The sequence below is a fragment of the Solanum tuberosum genome, unplaced genomic scaffold, assembly GCF_000226075.1.
Source record: "Solanum tuberosum cultivar DM 1-3 516 R44 unplaced genomic scaffold, SolTub_3.0 scf00056, whole genome shotgun sequence".
Taxonomy (NCBI): domain Eukaryota; kingdom Viridiplantae; phylum Streptophyta; class Magnoliopsida; order Solanales; family Solanaceae; genus Solanum; species Solanum tuberosum.
The window spans coordinates 85,798-102,457 of NW_006238986.1; the positions used below are offsets into that span (position 1 = coordinate 85,798).

A 16,660-nucleotide genomic window follows, 5' to 3' on the forward strand; every position below is an offset into this window, starting at 1 on the left:
CCTCATTTTCGCGCATCAGATTAGTGTATCTCGCGCATCAGATTAGTGTATCATGTATAAAATGTAATGTATCTTACCTAACAATTAATGTATTTCGCGCATCAGATTAATGTATCAGCGCTTATATTATTGTATCCCTTTGAGGGATTTCTGTAATTATAAACTTTTAAGGGATAGATTGTAATTTTGCCTTAAAAGTATGTGATTTCTGTAATTTACCCATAATAGGGGCCAGGGACCCACCACATAATTCACTTCACTTCACACAGGGGGCGTGACATGAGATGTCTAAAATAAACAAAATCTAGTTGAGATGTCTAAGTGAAAGTTGATGTTGTTGGATATTTTGTAATATATAGAGGTCTTTAATTAATTGAACAAACACATTTGTTCGTGAAAGAACATGATTGTTATGAAAAGTCATTTGTTCATGAAAGAACACGACCTTTATGAATAGTCATCTGTTCATTTACGAAAGAGCATGACTCTTATGAAAAGTCATATGTTCATGAAAGAACATGACTCATAAATGAGTCATCTCTTAAGTTCTATAAATAGAAAGACTCTCTAGAAGTAGCCTAAGAAAATCTTCATGTCTAAGCAAAGGGCTTTGTTGTATCCTCGAAGAAAATTGTTTGTATTTACCCCCAATATGTATATGAGCAATATCTCTTTAAAGAAAGTGATTACACGCCTTAAAGCCATCTTCTTCAATTATATTTCCTACTATTTTTTCTAACAATTTCTTCCACACTTTGAAATACTTCAAGTTTGATTTCCTTCCTTTTCATTTCTCTTGTGAAATAAACTGTGTCTTGAGAATTGTTAGATCACTATCCTTCAAGAATTATTGCATGTATATACTTTAAGGGGCGACAAACAATTTCCTATCCTGAATAGACAAAACTATTTGTTGCTCCCTTTCTGAACCTACAAAACTTTTTATTGTTCCCTTTTGTTGTAATGATAGCTTCCCCCCACAAGTTTTTTGGTAAACCCGAATTTATAAATAATGCATTCAACATTTCCTTCAAAATTTGTTTTTTTCTCCACAATTTCACATGATTGAGGTGAGTATGTGTAGTAGTTTGATGGATGATTCTATTTTCCAAATATATTTCTGCAAAGAAGATTTATACTTTCCACCTCTATGACTTATAATCATTTTTATCTTTTTATCCAACTGATTTTCAACTTCAGTTTTATATTGCATAGATGTTTCTATTGTTTCATTTTTACCATTCAACAAATAACATAACAATATCTAGTGCAATTGTCAATAAAAGTTATGAAATATTTTTTCCCACCACGAGATAGTGTTGACTTTATATCACAAATGTCAGTATGAATCTTTAAGTGATTAGAATTCCTTTAATGAAATTTATAAGAATGCTTAGCATACTTAGATTCAACACAAACTTGACATTTTTATTTGTTGCACTCAAAGTTAGGCAAAACTTCTAAATTGATTAGTTTTCGCAAGGTTTTGTAGTTGTCATGTCCCAAGGGTTTATGTCAAGAATAGTTTGACTCAAGCAGTAACAACAAATAGAAATATTGAGTTTGAAAAGACCATCAATGAGGTAACTTTTTCTCACAAATATTTTGTCTTTAGTTTTTATAACTTTGTCAGATACAAACATTGTGTAGAGTCAGCACCTTGCCAAATAATAATCTAATAAAAATACTCAATCAAACAAAAAGACTTGATTTTTTTTCAAATACACATATTGCTTCTAGTAGACTGTTAACAATTCCTGTAACCTTTGCCTTAGCCAGAATTCTTTTTTCGAAACTAAAATTGATTAAATCTTATTTAAGATCAACAATGTCTCAAGAGAGATTGAATGGATTAGCTATATTATCAATTGAAAAAAAAAATTAAAACAAATCGATTATAAAGCAGTAAGTAATGACTTTACATCTAAAAAAGCTAGAAAAGTAGATTTTAAATAAAAGTATATATGATGGAAAAAAAAATTAGGGTCTCTCTTTTAAGTTTCGCTTTAGGTTCCCAATCTTGTTGAGTCGGCCTTGGACATGGTACAATATTGAAAACATTGGTTTGGTAAGTTTGATTTTTGATTTTTGATTTTTAAAAATATTATATCATTACCATACCAAATCAATGAGCTATGATTCCAGATTTTAAAATTTGAATTCGGTATTTTGATGTATGGTAAATCGCTAACATAGTTTGTTCAATTTCCACTTACATAAAGTTATATAATAGAAAATTATGATTTCGGGTTTTCAAGAAATGCCTCACTTATATAATACTAATACATTACACATGTATAAATATTTAAAAGTAAGTACAAGCATGCAATTCCCTTTGTTAGTCATATACCAAAAGACATTTCAATCAAGGCAAGATAGCAAAGTTTCAATGTCTAAATAATTAATTTTGTACTAGTATTATTTTATATAATTTTTAGTATTATTACATAGCTATATATGTACTTTGATATGGTATTCGATATTTCGATATTCTTCTTATAAATATCAAACTAGTAGGACCTTAATTTGGGGTACTAAACACCAAATGAAAGAGTATATTGGTCCACCACGGAAAGATCGTGCGAAGAAGATGATATGATGCAAGTATAAGTAGCCAACTCTATTTGTTTATTCTTTCTCTTTCTTTTGCTTTTCTATTTCTACTATATTAGAAGCATGAGTAAGTATATGGTATCAACATGCCTGCTTCAACATGTTTGTTTTCGTCATTAAATTTCAGGTTGATGGTATTTTTGTCATTTCATCTCTAAATTTTCTAAGTTGTCCTATCATTAAAACTGACATGGTTTCTGCTTAGGTTGCCATCGCAATATATTTGTATGATTATCACATGTCAACTATATTATACCCAAGAGAAAAATATCATAAGATAATCAAAATTGATTTTCTTAGATAAACAATTTTCACAAATTAAAGAACATATTTCATAGAACATTTTCCTTAAGACTTCCACATTGATTTAGGGTATGAACGGTAGTCTCTTTATATGATTTTAGAAAATACATAATGAATTCTAATATATTGACAATCAATGGCTTAATTGATTTGAATGCTTATTTGGGTCATGAATTTTGCAAGTAATTAGAAGGAAGATGAAAATGAATCATATGATTCCAAAGAGAAATTAAGGTTTCCGAAAATAGCTTATTTTGATTTGTATAAATTTCACCATTTTTTTTAAAATTTTAGATTTTGAATTTTGGATTGTTGCAGAAACCTGTGACCAATATTTCACCATGAAAACCATGTTGTTGTCTATTAATTTGGCTACCTATTTTGTTGATTCATACGATATTTAAAAGAAAGAATTTAAAGCTCTATCACTTACTTTGTGTGGGTAGAGACATCCTAGTGCTCAGACTAAGGCCTTATTTATATTTATTAGGATTAATAAAATGTATGAATCTATACATATATAAATGATGTTGTCTTTAGATCTAAATACTGAATGATTAAGGTTGTTTATTTTTAATATCTAATACACATAATTTATTTATAACATAACAAATATAATTTAAATAATAAAAAATTAACTATTAGAAAAATTATAAATTTAATAAAAAAATTAATATTCGATAAAAAAATGGAACCTTTATTCCAGTAGTGATGATGAAGATGATTTGTAGTGGTGGTGGCAGTAACAGTTGGTGTTAATGACTAGTAATGGTGGTGGTGATAGTTACGATGGTGAGGGTGGTTGGTGTTGTAGTGATTGGTATGATAGTGACAGTTAGTTGCCACGCCCTGAGCCTACACCATGGACGTGGCGAGAACCATTTCTGGTCCCCAAGCGAACCCTTGGCCTGACTGACTACTTAGCGGAAGACTTACTCAAGCGATAACAGGCTTCGAAACATAAATTAGAACATTCAAACTCAAGCAAATACTTATTTCAAACCGTCTGTAAAATACTTAATAATATAGGTTTAATAGTTTGCAAAACATTTCAAGGGAAAAGTAAATACTAAGAGACTCCTCTACTCCGTCTATCTATGAAGCCTCAATAGTTCAACATGGATGTCGAGATAAGAACTATGACACACTAAAATGATTAAACTGAAAATAAAAGTGGAGTGAGGCTCACCAAATGTTAACTGGAGTGCAAAGTGATCTCAACGAAGCGCCTGTTGATGATCCCGAACACCTGTATCTGCATCATAAAAAGATGCAAGTCGAATGACGTCAGTACATTGAATGTACGAGTGTGTAATAAAGTTGAATGAATAAATAACTGAACTGATAAGTCACCTCAACTCAACTCAATGCAAAACAATAATAAGAGACGAAATATTTAAAGCTTCATAAATAAAAGATGCTAACTCAAGGATGTATATAAACATACAATACATTACTCTTTACTCTTATTTGGGAGATTATATAACCAACAACCATCACTGTGAGCTATGTGATGATACAACATCTCGCCTACGCTGCCAGAATTGTCCTATACCTTGCTGGGGTATAGAACACCTCAACTAAGTGGATCCACTAAAGCTCTGCTTGAAAGCAATAAACAATCATCTAAAAAGTATGATCCTTTACCCTGTTGGCTACATCGTTTATGAGGAATACGAGTTGTCTGAACTCATCCCCATATCGATGGTCAAGACTACTCCCAATAAATATATACTCATGCTCAAATGTATAAAACATACTATTTATCAATTTGAGGTAATTGCTCTGAAATAACTCTGAAATCATTACTCGTTTAGAAATCAAAGTTTCTCTTTTCTCACTATAAAATTGATAAATTTGGAAATCAATAGTTCCTTTAAACTTTAGTCAAAATGTCTCTTTAGACTTTCCTCAAAACTCCTCTTTACTTTCTCAAAAAATCAATTTAAGATAATTGTTCGGTTAAAAAGATTTTCAACAATAACTCAATGAATACTCAAATAATTGGGTTCATGCTGAAAAATAGACATGAACAATCAACTCAAAAATCTCGATGCATAATATATAACAACTCAAAAATTAGGAATAGCAACTCAAAAAAAATTCTTGTTTTTTTTGACTTTTTTTTCTATTTTCTTTTTTATTATTATCATTGTACAAAAATGAATGAATCAATTACTACTCCATTATTATTTAATATAAAAAACTTAATTGTCTTTATTTTCATTACTCCCATGACTTTTGATAGTCATAACTCCCAATTCATATTAATAGTCATGTTCATGATATCTTTTGGTATTTCATATAATGTCCTATAAATAGAGGTATTAAAAAAAATTTGTTAAAGAAGAAATGATCAAATTTATATGTATAGTAGAGCCAGGGATTAACTAGGTAAAGCCATTTGGTCATCTTTTTGATCAAGGATCTCAGTCTTTTTTACAACTTTATAAAATAGTATTTTATAGCTTATATATTGTTTTCAGGTTTCTTACTTATATGAGATTTAATTATTTTATTGCATGTGCTTTTTTTGTTGAATGGAAAAAATACATCTTTTCCAGGACATTTGATAAACGGATTGAATTTCAATCTAGCAATTTAGTGGGAAAAATCTAAATCTGCTCTCGAAAGGTATAATTATTTTTCTTTCTTATTTACATGTAAGTCGTACTTTTATTACTTGAATTTTATTGTAAGAACTTGACAAGGATTTTCAAGTAATGCAAATTTTATATCAAAAGCTCATTGTAAAATTACTAAAAACTCATTTTTTAAAATTTTTCTTTAATATAAAACTTAATGGTCTTTATTTTCATTACTCTCGTGATTTTTTATTATTATAACCTCTAAAATAGCTAATAGTCATATTTTTGTATTCTATATTGTAGTCATATAAATAGGGATATTGTAAACTTTGTTGAAATGAGCACATTAGCATTTTAAGTTGTCATGTTTTTCAGTGCTTGTTATGATGATGTTTTTGATTTGACTTGAAAGAATAGATGAAGGATACCGAATGGTGATTGTGGCTTGTAGAAGTGGATATTGAATACAAGAGCTCAGACGACTGTATATTGATTTCGTATTTTTTAAAATATTTTAATGATTAAATCATAAGAATGATATTGTATTATTTTTTTATTTATTCGTTTAAGTTCTCTCATCTCTTTATTTTGTCTTTTTATAATGTTTTGATTGTTGTAAATTTATAATTTATTTTTCTTCAAAATAGTAACTTATGATGACTTTGTTGGACATAATTATTTCTTCTTCTGTTTTTAGCCTTCTACTTTCTCAAAAATGTCTAAATATAAATAAATTTCCAAAGAATTTTCAATTACAAATCATCCCCTACAAGTTTTAAAGGCGAAATGGTCTGATGGACCCTTATACTTATATGAGTTTGTATTGTGAGTCCTTTTACTTAACTTTTTATCAACTGAACCCTTAAATTCAATAAAACACAATATATTAAACCCCTTTGACCATGCTTATGTGGCATTAAAATGACTGAGTTGGCGAGAGAGTGTGATTACACGCGTGTTAAGGAAAGTGAACACCATCTTTTAAATTTTAAATTATTAAAATTATAAAAGAAAAAAAAGGGAAAAAATCCATTTTCTTCCCCCCACTCCATCGTTGCCCCAACCCCTTTTTTTTTCCTTCTCCACACCCGATGTTTTCTTCCTTAGCCGATCTTAGCATTAGCACTTTCATGACGTCAGGTTTCATGGCGATTATCAGTGGAGGGAGAGAGCAGTGTTGGTTTCATGGTGGTGCTCACCGGTTTGCAATGGAGTGAGAGGGAGAGAGGTGGAGTTGGTCCCTTTTTCGTTAGAATGGGACGCGGTGCTGGTTTCTTTTCCGCGAGAATGGGAGGCAGCGAGAGAGTTTGCTAGTACACCGGAGAGGATGGAGAGGAGACGCCATTTCTAATGGTTCGCAGGGGTCATCGGTAGTGTAGAGAAAGGAAAACTAGTGAAGAGGAGAACAAGGAAGGAGATGGCACGAGGAACTGGTCATGGCGACGAAAAGGTTTGTCGGCCGGAGCTGGTGGTGCGGCTGCTTACGATGGTTGGTTCTGAGAGAAGAGTAAAGGAAACAGTGTGCGTTAAAGGAGCACAGATTTTACTTTAAGAAATAAATTTTTTTTTTTTTTTTTTTATCTTTTATTTAATAAATTTAGTTAATAATTTTTTAAAAAGAACAATTGGTGAAGATAATGATGATGTATTATTAATTTAAATGACATGGATTTGACATGTCATCTACTTAAGGGCGAGTGAACTACACACATAGTAGGAGGGATTTAAAACTCTTCTTTTGATTCAGTATAAGGGTTCAATTGATAAAAGGTAAATAAAATGGTCCATAATACAAACTCATACAAGTACAAGGGTCCATCAGACCATTTCGCCAGTTTTAAATAACACTAAAATCTACACAGTAATGACTCAAGTTTCTTGAGTTTTTCATCTTTACTGTAATCTTTGGCAAGTAATTCTATTTAGTTTCTTCTTATTTTTTTTTACAACTTTTCTATTTTTTTATTGTAGAATAATAAATATATCAATTATCCGTTGTTTCATAATCTTTAATGCAAAACTTAATGGTCGTTATTTTCGTTACTCTCATAACTTTTATTATCATAACCTCTAAAATAATTAATAATCATATTCATGACATAATTTGTTATTCATATTATAGTCCTCTAATATAAGAAGCATTATATGACTTTGGAGAAATGATCACATTAGCCTTTTAAATTGTTATGTTTTTTGTGCTTATTTTATTCATTCTTTAGTTTGACTTGAAAAATAAAATGAAGGCTATTGAATGGTGATCCACTTGTGGAAATGGATGTCAACAAGAGCTCTAAAGATTGTATATTGATTTTCTATTTATTTTTTAAAAAATTATTAAGATTGTAAGAAAATGTTGCATTTTTTTGTTATTTTGTTTGGTCTTGTAGACTTGGGTTTGGATCCTTTTTGGGTCCAAGCAAGATTTCATTTTTTTTTTAATAAATGGGCCATGCCCAAGATTTCACGTGGAAAAAAAATGTTGCATTTTTTTTTGTAGTTTTCTTTATGATTTCTCTTTGTTTTGTATTTTACATAAAAAAATTTATTATCGTAAGTTTGTATTTTCTTTTGGTTCAAAAGAGTATTTATGACTCTGTCGGAGGTCATCTAATTACTAATAAATTTTTTTTTTCTATGAAATCAATTATATGTATAGATAAATATATATTGACATTTTATCGTCTTTTATAACTGCGCAAAGCATGAACAAATTCACTAGTTAATTATTAAAGGGATGATATTGTTTTAACTTTTAAAATGTCAAAAGCTTGAAAGCCAAAAAATTTGAATATATCAGCAACATTATCAAAATGAAATTAAAGAGGAGATTGTTGGACTTCTCTGCCATAATTAGTGGGCGTGCCTTTTCACATTTGATTTCTGTTTTCCAATGAAGAATTAATGACCATCAAGATACAATTAATTAGATAAATTTGGTTTATATAGCAAAACTGTTAATTTAATGAGAGAAAAAAAATTACTATTATTTTAGAGTAAGTATTTTCGTAATATAACTTTTAACTTTAATGATTAATGATATATATATGGTATGATATGATATGATATTATATTATATTATATTATATTATACGATATATGATGATGATTGTACTAGAAAGTTAAAGTGATACTTTACTCTTCTTATTTTCTCTATTGTTTGTGTGTTATTTGTAGGAGATTTGAAGCTTTGCAAAAGATGGAGTCAAGCATGAAGCACAAGAGAATTGTTGTTGAAGATGAAAAAGAAAAAGAGGTTTGCTCCTTATAACAATTCGAGATAAAATGTTATTTCTCTTTTGTATCTGAGCAAATAGAGTCTGTATGAAACTCTAACCAGAGATTTAGGTTTAAGAACTCTGAATGGAAATAATAACAATTTCTTGTTATCATGAAACTCGTCATCATGCCTTTCTTCTCACCTTTATTGTAGTAATGTTATCCTGATTTTCTTATCATATTTGAGTTTTTCTCTTTTCTGAAAGGAAAGTTAATTTAGCATTACCATTTATGCTTCTACTTTTCCTTGTATTTTTTTTTATTTTTCTTATAGTTCGAGAAATCTTAGCAGCAATTTAGAGGCTATTTTCAATCACGTATAATTTGTTTCAAGTTCTTTTTAGGGACTTAAGAAGTACGGTGGATGATACTCTTTTAGTGCGTTGAATGATTATGAAAGATATAGTTCATTTGATTTAGAACTGATCCTGGTCAGGGAAGGCCAAGACGGGGCTGGTTAGATGCGTGGGTGTTTAGGGCTCATAGTATCCCTTTTGATTGATCTACTAAAACAGGAAGGCTTTGAGACTTACTAAGGCGGGTTGTGGACTCTTTCATTAGGTAAGGGAAGAAGGGGCCTAGGCACGACAAATGTTGTACAGTTGAGTGGCAGAGGATTTTGAAGAAGATTTAATTGTATTGTCGATGACATGATTTTTACCTTAAAATTTTGCATTCTTCCACCTTTTCGTCTCTGCTTTAGAATGTTTTCGTTTTGCTGGTGCTTATGAATACCGTTCTTGTTTTGTTTATCCTCTTGCAGATGACTATAGACGTGAAGGTCACTAAAACAATCACTATAACAGTTAAGGAATCAGATAGTATCGGGCACGTGAAATCCTTAATACATGATCACGAAGGCATACCGGAATGTCTTCAACAGCTATTTTCAAAAGATGTTCGCCTAACAGATGATGAACAGAAGCTAATGGATTGTGGCATTATCGAAAACTCCACCCTTCATGCTTATATCGACAATTCAGTCCCGAAGGTATTTTTGGTGAAGAGACCCCATGCTAATGTTACAATTACGGTTTATTCAAGGACATTCGATACTATCCAGGATGTCAAATGTAGGATTGGGGTCAAAGCAATTTTCTCTTATTCATGATGGAAAGTTTCTTGAAGACGACAAAACCTTAGCTTTTTACAAAATCAATGGTGGATCAACACTTCATATGGTTTCCATTCCGAGAGACAAGTTGCTTATTTCCGTGGTAATGCCAACAGAGGAAATTGTTAAAATAGAAGTCAAGGTTGCATTACCTGTTTGCGACATCAAAACTATTACAGAAAACAGAGTTGGCTACTCAATAAATTCTATGGATTTGTTTCTTGGGAAACAGAAATTGGAAGATTCGAAGATATTATATCAGTGTGATATCAACGAAGAGTCTGTCTTAAAGGTGAAGAGTAAAACAATACAGATCTTAATCAAGACGATTGGTGGAAGTATTACACTAGACGTGCACAGGCACGAGTTGGTCAAGGATGTGAAGGGCATGCTTCTACACAAGCTAAACATACCAGTTCATCTTCAAAAACTTGTGTTTGAAGGAAAAAACCTAGCTGATTCCCGGGATTTAGCAAGCTACAATATCAGAATGCACTCGAATATCATTTTTGATTTTCGTAGTTCTGTTTCTACGTATATTATGAGTTACCAACAACATTGTGGATTCAAGTAGTACCTCTGGTTCTCATTTGATAACGTTGATCAGGAACGAACTAAAACTACCTCTTAACTTGTTTTTTGGAAGGTGGTGAACTTGTTTTGTTTTTCAAACATGCTTTGATACGTTTTAGTTGAATGGATTGTCTTTTGAAAACAGTCTTTCTGACTTCTCAAGGAAGATAAAGGAGAGCTTGATAACGTTTTTTTATTTCAAATTCAATTTTGTTTGCTTGATAGATCATGGTATTTGACCTTTCTCCTTCTTAGTTTTTACATGCATGTTAATTAGTAGATATTTTTTACGCCTAAATAGAATTAGCGAGGTGCGTAAGGCATGATATAACACTATTAGATACTATATTCGTATTCACAACAAACAAGCTTTTGTCGATTAATGAAGAGTTAAATTTAAAAGGCAAAAAAGTATAGCATTATGATATTACTAAATCTATTAACATTTTACTTTGAGGTTTTGTACTTAATGTAGGTTGATGAGTACATTTGTATTCATTCATACCTATAAGTTTTTGTCTATAAATGAAGAACTAAATTTAGTTTTAAAAGGCAAAAAAGTAAACATTGTGAGATTACTTATTCCATTCACATTTTACGTTGAGGTTTAATATTTTTATTCATTCTTATTTAATATAGAGTGTGCATCATAGAATATTTAGTTTTTTCTTCTTCTTAATTTTTACATGCATGTTAATTAGTAGAGACTTTTTATGCCTAAAAAGAATTAGTAAGATAAGATATAGCCCCTTGCTTGTACTTTTCTTTTGAGTTTCGCTTTCATCATATAAACTAATCTCTTGACACATGCGCTGCAGATGTGTCTCATGTTAATTTTATAGATTCGTTAATAGTTAGCAAACTTGCTATAAAGTCACAAATAACTAATTTGAGTCCAAATAAAAATATAGACTTACGAAAGTTAAAATGTACGATCCTTCTAATTAAGATGAGTTCTTATTGACTCCTCTCATGTCCAATCAAAATGTTAAATATTTTTTTTGGTCAAAAGATAAAATATTAGATTAGTTAATAGGTATCAGTACATAATGGCAACTCAATTTGTTTGTCGGTAGGAGGGGGGATGGAATTACTAGTACAAATATTACTATTATATGATATATATTAAGGCTTGGTATGCGTAACAAAGAGTTCCTATTTTGTTTGTCTCTATCTTTTATGAGACAAAAAATGGTAAAACTTCCAGCACAAAACATAGTAGGCTTGCTTCATTTTACACCCCTTCTTATCTAGCAATAAGATTCATAATTTCCTAGCAATCCATATTGATTTCTAAAGGTGTTAAGTTTTTTGCAATTGCTATGTTAAGGCCTTGGACGAGTGCTAGAAGTTCGGCCTTGATGTTATTTTTGGCGTAAAGGTTCCTCATGTACCCTAATTAGGGATGGGAATGGGGCGGTGTGGAACGGAGCGGTGTGGGTTGAGCTTAACCCGCAAAAATTTTAATCCGCCTCGCATAATAATTTTTTGAGCAACTTTCACATATAGAAAACATAAAAATCATATTTGTATGTTATAGCTATAGTTTGTATAATTGAGCTCCATAGCAAATTTTATGTTTGCTAAGGAGCTTTTGATTTGTATAATTCGCTACAAACATCCAATTTTATACAAATTGTTCAGTTTTGTATTAATTCATTTATACATTGTAATTTGTATAATAAGATTTGTATTTGCATAATTATAAGTGTATAAGACGAAAATATATGTATTTGTATTTGTATATACACTTTTCTCTCGCTTTTATACAAATACAAACACATTTTATACTGAAATGTATAAAATGGCTAATTGTATACCAAATCAGATGGCAAAAAAAAAGGGAATGTTTGCAGCGAATTACAATTAAAATAAACTATGGCTATAACATTTAATTTGAATTAATAGTTTGATATTTCATACAATTTTTCTTAACTTTTTTCATTTTCAATCCGCCCACATGAACCTGTCCCACATAATTTTTTTAATTTTTTTTTTCTAGTTAAGTTTGATACTAAAAATAATATTCATAAAAATAAATTTATTTTTTCAATAAGTTGTACTAATTTAATAGGATAGTGACTTAAAATTTTATTTTTTAGAGGTCAATTGGGAAATATATAAGAAATTGTATTCTTTTTTATTGAGTCGTTTTCATTTATCTATTTTTTTTTTCTAGTTAAGTTTGATACTAAAAATAATATTCATAAAAATAAATTTATTTTTTCAATAAGTTGTACTAATTTAATAGGATAGTGACTTAAAATTTTATTTTTTAGAGGTCAATTGGGAAATATATAAGAAATTGTATTCTTTTTTATTGAGTCGTTTTCATTTATCATCTTGAATATTTTAGTAGCTTTAATGAAATTATCTTAATAAATAATATTTTATCACTCTTATAACATGTAAAAAGTTAAAACTAAATTTGAACCCACATAAAATCACATATACCCGCAACCCGCCCCACCCCACATTAATTTTTTTTTAAAAAAACACTTCAACCCGCCCCGCCCCGCATCCCACCCGCTCCGCACAACCTTAAACCCACCCCGCCCCATTGTCATCCCTAACCCTAATATCCACTTTCCATTTGTCTCTTAAAACCCCTCTTGTACCTCCCCTTTTACGTACTTCCTAGTGAGGATCCGTCAGTATTTAACTTATATCTTCGTGTAGGTGGTTTCCCCTTTTATCTATTAACTAATTTTAATAATAAAAAAAGGGAAAATATTCAAATTTAATGTGATCAATATTTTTAGAGTTAAAGAAAAATACAAGACGTTTGAAAGTAAATGGTTGCAATTAGGTTTTTGCTTTGATTAATTAATATTATGCAGAATATCAAAATGGCTAGCGAAGAAAATTTAGTTAAATTCACAAATATTGATCCCGAACCATCCCCCATTTAAAGAAAGAATTACTTCAATCCACTCTGCTACCTCATCTCGTCTCACACAATTTTAAACCCACACCATTTTACGTAAACTTAAACCTTCCCCACCTTGCATCCGCATCACCCCACTTGCTATCCTATCTACAAAATTCATTCCCTATGTATGAGGAATGTAGAAGGTCAACCACTTCAAATGAAGTCATCACTTCAAATCATTTTTAAAAAAATAATCAATTTGGCCAAACAATTTTCTATAAAATGCCAACAAGAAAAGGAAGAATGAATAGGTCATCAACCTTCTAACGTTTCTCATTTTTTTCTCAACTTCTCCCAACTACTCTTAAAGGTTCACGCGGAATTTGTAATCCTCAAAGTCAAGTTTATTATACCTAGGTAAAGGTGTCAAAATGGATAAATTAGATTGAATTCGAGCTGATCAAATAAAATAAATCAATAAATAAAGGGAAAATTATATTTATTGGACATGAAAAAAATAAACTAATTATCCGTCCATAGCCTACTTTTAGTTAACTCTTTTTATGTCTTTTCTATCCAAACAAATTACCTTGCGTGCCTCCTTCCTAGTCTAAGTCCAATTCGCATTTATTTGTTTGATATCATCACAATATATATATATACTATGATGGTATCATTTAACATTCATGTAATTTTTTTTGAATATATGTTATGGCATCATTGAGGATTTTAGAAGTTTCTCATTAAGGATTGAGAATTGACTTGGTGAAACAATGATTGTTCTTCAATTATACAATTTCAATATCATAATAATATATGAATATACTATGGTAGTATTATTCATGTACCATCGCATAACTTAGGAAAACTTTTATGATACCATCACAGTATATATATACTATGACAAAAACATACCTAGTTTATGTTATGCCTGAGTCAAATACAGAATAGTATATAAATGCACCCGGAGTGGTTTACTACATTCCTGCTCAATGACGTATGTGTGAAGCCAATTTGGATAGATAGTTAAATGATTTGAAAGATTATGAACATATTACCAACCTTGTGATTTAACAATTCAATAGATATCTTAATATGCTTAACAACAATAATCAGATAAAATAAAAATTCGAAAGCAACGTATCCCTAAGCCTTAATTATTTATGTTAACAACTCTTAATATACCCATCATTTTATTTGCATTATTTTTAGTTGACAAAATCAGTAGTATAAACAACATATTTTCTAATTTTTTTTCTCGAGGATGCTTCTCCATAAGATCAATCTTCCGATCGAGACTTCGCATATCCATTAAACCTTATTGAAACATGTCCACCCCTTATTGTGCCACGCAATCTAGACAAGTTTTCTCGAATATAGCTTTATGTATTATTTTGTATCTATATTATGTATATTTATGTTTTCAAACTAGAGGTGTTAAATGGGTGTGTTGAGTTAAATTTGAAGGAGTTAGATTTCGTTGAATTAATAAATGAGCGGGAATAACCCGCTCAAAACCTATTGAGGCTGAAACGCGCTAAAATGCAGGTCATAATTCAATTCACACAATTTTTATTAAGTTTTAATTGGTTTATATATTGTTGTTTAGAATATTTTAGTACCTAGTAAAATGATTTTATTTCTCTTTATTATGGTTGTATAAAACATATCATAAACAAAACAAAAAATTGACAAGATTTCTCATGTGCCAAGTTGGACTACATATCAACCCAATTTTTAGTAGATTGGTATGGATTAAGATGAAATGGATTGAGCTAATAAATGAATGGGTTCAAACTTGAACGGGTTGGACGGATTAAGTTTGATTTTTTCACCCCTAGTTCGGATCCAATATGTTGTTATTAGTGACTTGATCAAAAAGACTAAGGCATCATTTGTTTGCATTTAACGAAGGTGTTAATCTTAATTATTCAGATCTCACTCGTTTAAGTATGTTTATTTTCAAGGTCTGGATGTTAATCATTTAAATCTTAATCATTAAGTGCATTTGTTTTTCTTCTTTTACAACCATTTAATGGATAAGTCTGAATGATTAAGATCCATAACAAATTAAAGTCTTCATATCACTAAGATGCTTATTTAAAAATTCTACAAAGATGACATTTTACCCCTACTCTATCTATTTTCATCAACGACCCATAACCACCATTTCATCCATAACTATCTTCACCATCAATCACTATCACGCGAAATCAAAATTTTCACTAAAGGATGTCAAAATATAAAAAGGTAAAATCAGGTAAAAGTCAAAGGGTATCTATATATATATATATATATATATACCTAGTTACACAGTGTAATTTTTTGATAAAGTGGTGTCAGTTGACACTCATCAAATATATACGACTTTGTACCCTTCGGGGTGGCCCAGTGGTTTGAGCTTGGGACTTCCGTGTTGGAGGTCTCAAGCTTGGGACTTCCATGTTGGAGGTCTCAAGTTCGAAACCCCTTGCCAGCGAAAGCAAGGGGTTTGCCTTCTGGGTCGAGCTCGTCGCACCAGGCTTGCCTAGTGCGGTTTACCTCTCCTATGTGGTTTGCGAGCTATTGCATAGGAGCGGGGGTTTTACCCTGTGCGCACCCAAAGGGTAGCGGCTGCGGGGTTCCCTTGTCATAAAAATAAATATATATATATATATATATGACTCTGTCACTGATCCACAACCACCCTCAAGTATTTGCCACTGATCCACAACCACCATTCTCAGCTCAATCACAATCATCACTATCGTCAATCACCAAAATCAATCATTATCACCATTAACCATCATTTACAATTATCAACAACATTAGCCATTATTTGCAATAATTACCATTAATGTGCATATTGATATTTATATATGTATTCAAATTAAGCAAGGTCTTGGAAATAGTATGAAGTCGGAAGCCGTTGTGTCAATGTCAAGATTTGAGAGTTTTATAACGACAAACGAAGAATGAGTGTGTCATGAAATTGTTGGGAGCCGTTACTTAACACACGGTACAAGGGTGTGGGGTTGGGAAGTTGTCACCTACTGCCTTAGATTCTTTATATTTTATCTTATCATTAACCATTATAAACAACTACAGCTGGAAAAGTCCAACGTTCATATTGGGGTGAAAACACACCACTTTTAAAACAAATATAATTTGCTCCTCTTTTCAATTTCATAATGATCATTACCCCCTATTTGACATATAGAGGTAAATGGGAAAAGAGTATGGTGTTGGATATTTATATTGGAGTTCAATTAAATTTGAATTCGTGTCAGAAAGTCTCATGTTGAAAATAAAATATTTTTTTATAAAGACAACTCTATACTC

General features: G+C 30.7%; 2 protein-coding genes across 2 annotated transcripts; both read left to right on the top strand.

Moving 5' to 3' along the window:
• The first annotated feature begins 8,610 nt into the window (after window positions 1–8,610).
• LOC102586910 (polyubiquitin-like) lies at window positions 8,611–10,611 on the top strand. Its single transcript, XM_006344802.2, has 2 exons — window positions 8,611–8,757; window positions 9,544–10,611. The coding sequence occupies exons 1-2, from the start codon at window positions 8,701–8,703 to the stop codon at window positions 9,889–9,891; spliced, it is 405 nt and encodes a 134-aa protein (XP_006344864.1). The 5' UTR covers window positions 8,611–8,700; the 3' UTR covers window positions 9,892–10,611.
• Window positions 10,001–10,468, top strand: LOC107060122 (polyubiquitin-like). The gene has a single exon (XM_015307578.1). The coding sequence runs from the start codon at window positions 10,001–10,003 to the stop codon at window positions 10,466–10,468; it is 468 nt and encodes a 155-aa protein (XP_015163064.1).
• Window positions 10,612–16,660: the final 6,049 nt, after the last annotated feature.

What these genes read in the sequence shown, in the direction of transcription:
- LOC102586910 (XM_006344802.2), top strand. Translation starts at nt 8,701, where the DNA reads ATGGAGTCAAGCATGAAGCACAAGAGAATTGTTGTTGAAGATGAAAAA. An exon ending in AAGATGAAAAAGAAAAAGAG is followed by an intron (nt 8,758 to 9,543) that starts GTTTGCTCCTTA and finishes ATCCTCTTGCAG; the next exon opens with ATGACTATAGACGTGAAGGT.
- LOC107060122 (XM_015307578.1), top strand. Translation starts at nt 10,001, where the DNA reads ATGCCAACAGAGGAAATTGTTAAAATAGAAGTCAAGGTTGCATTACCT.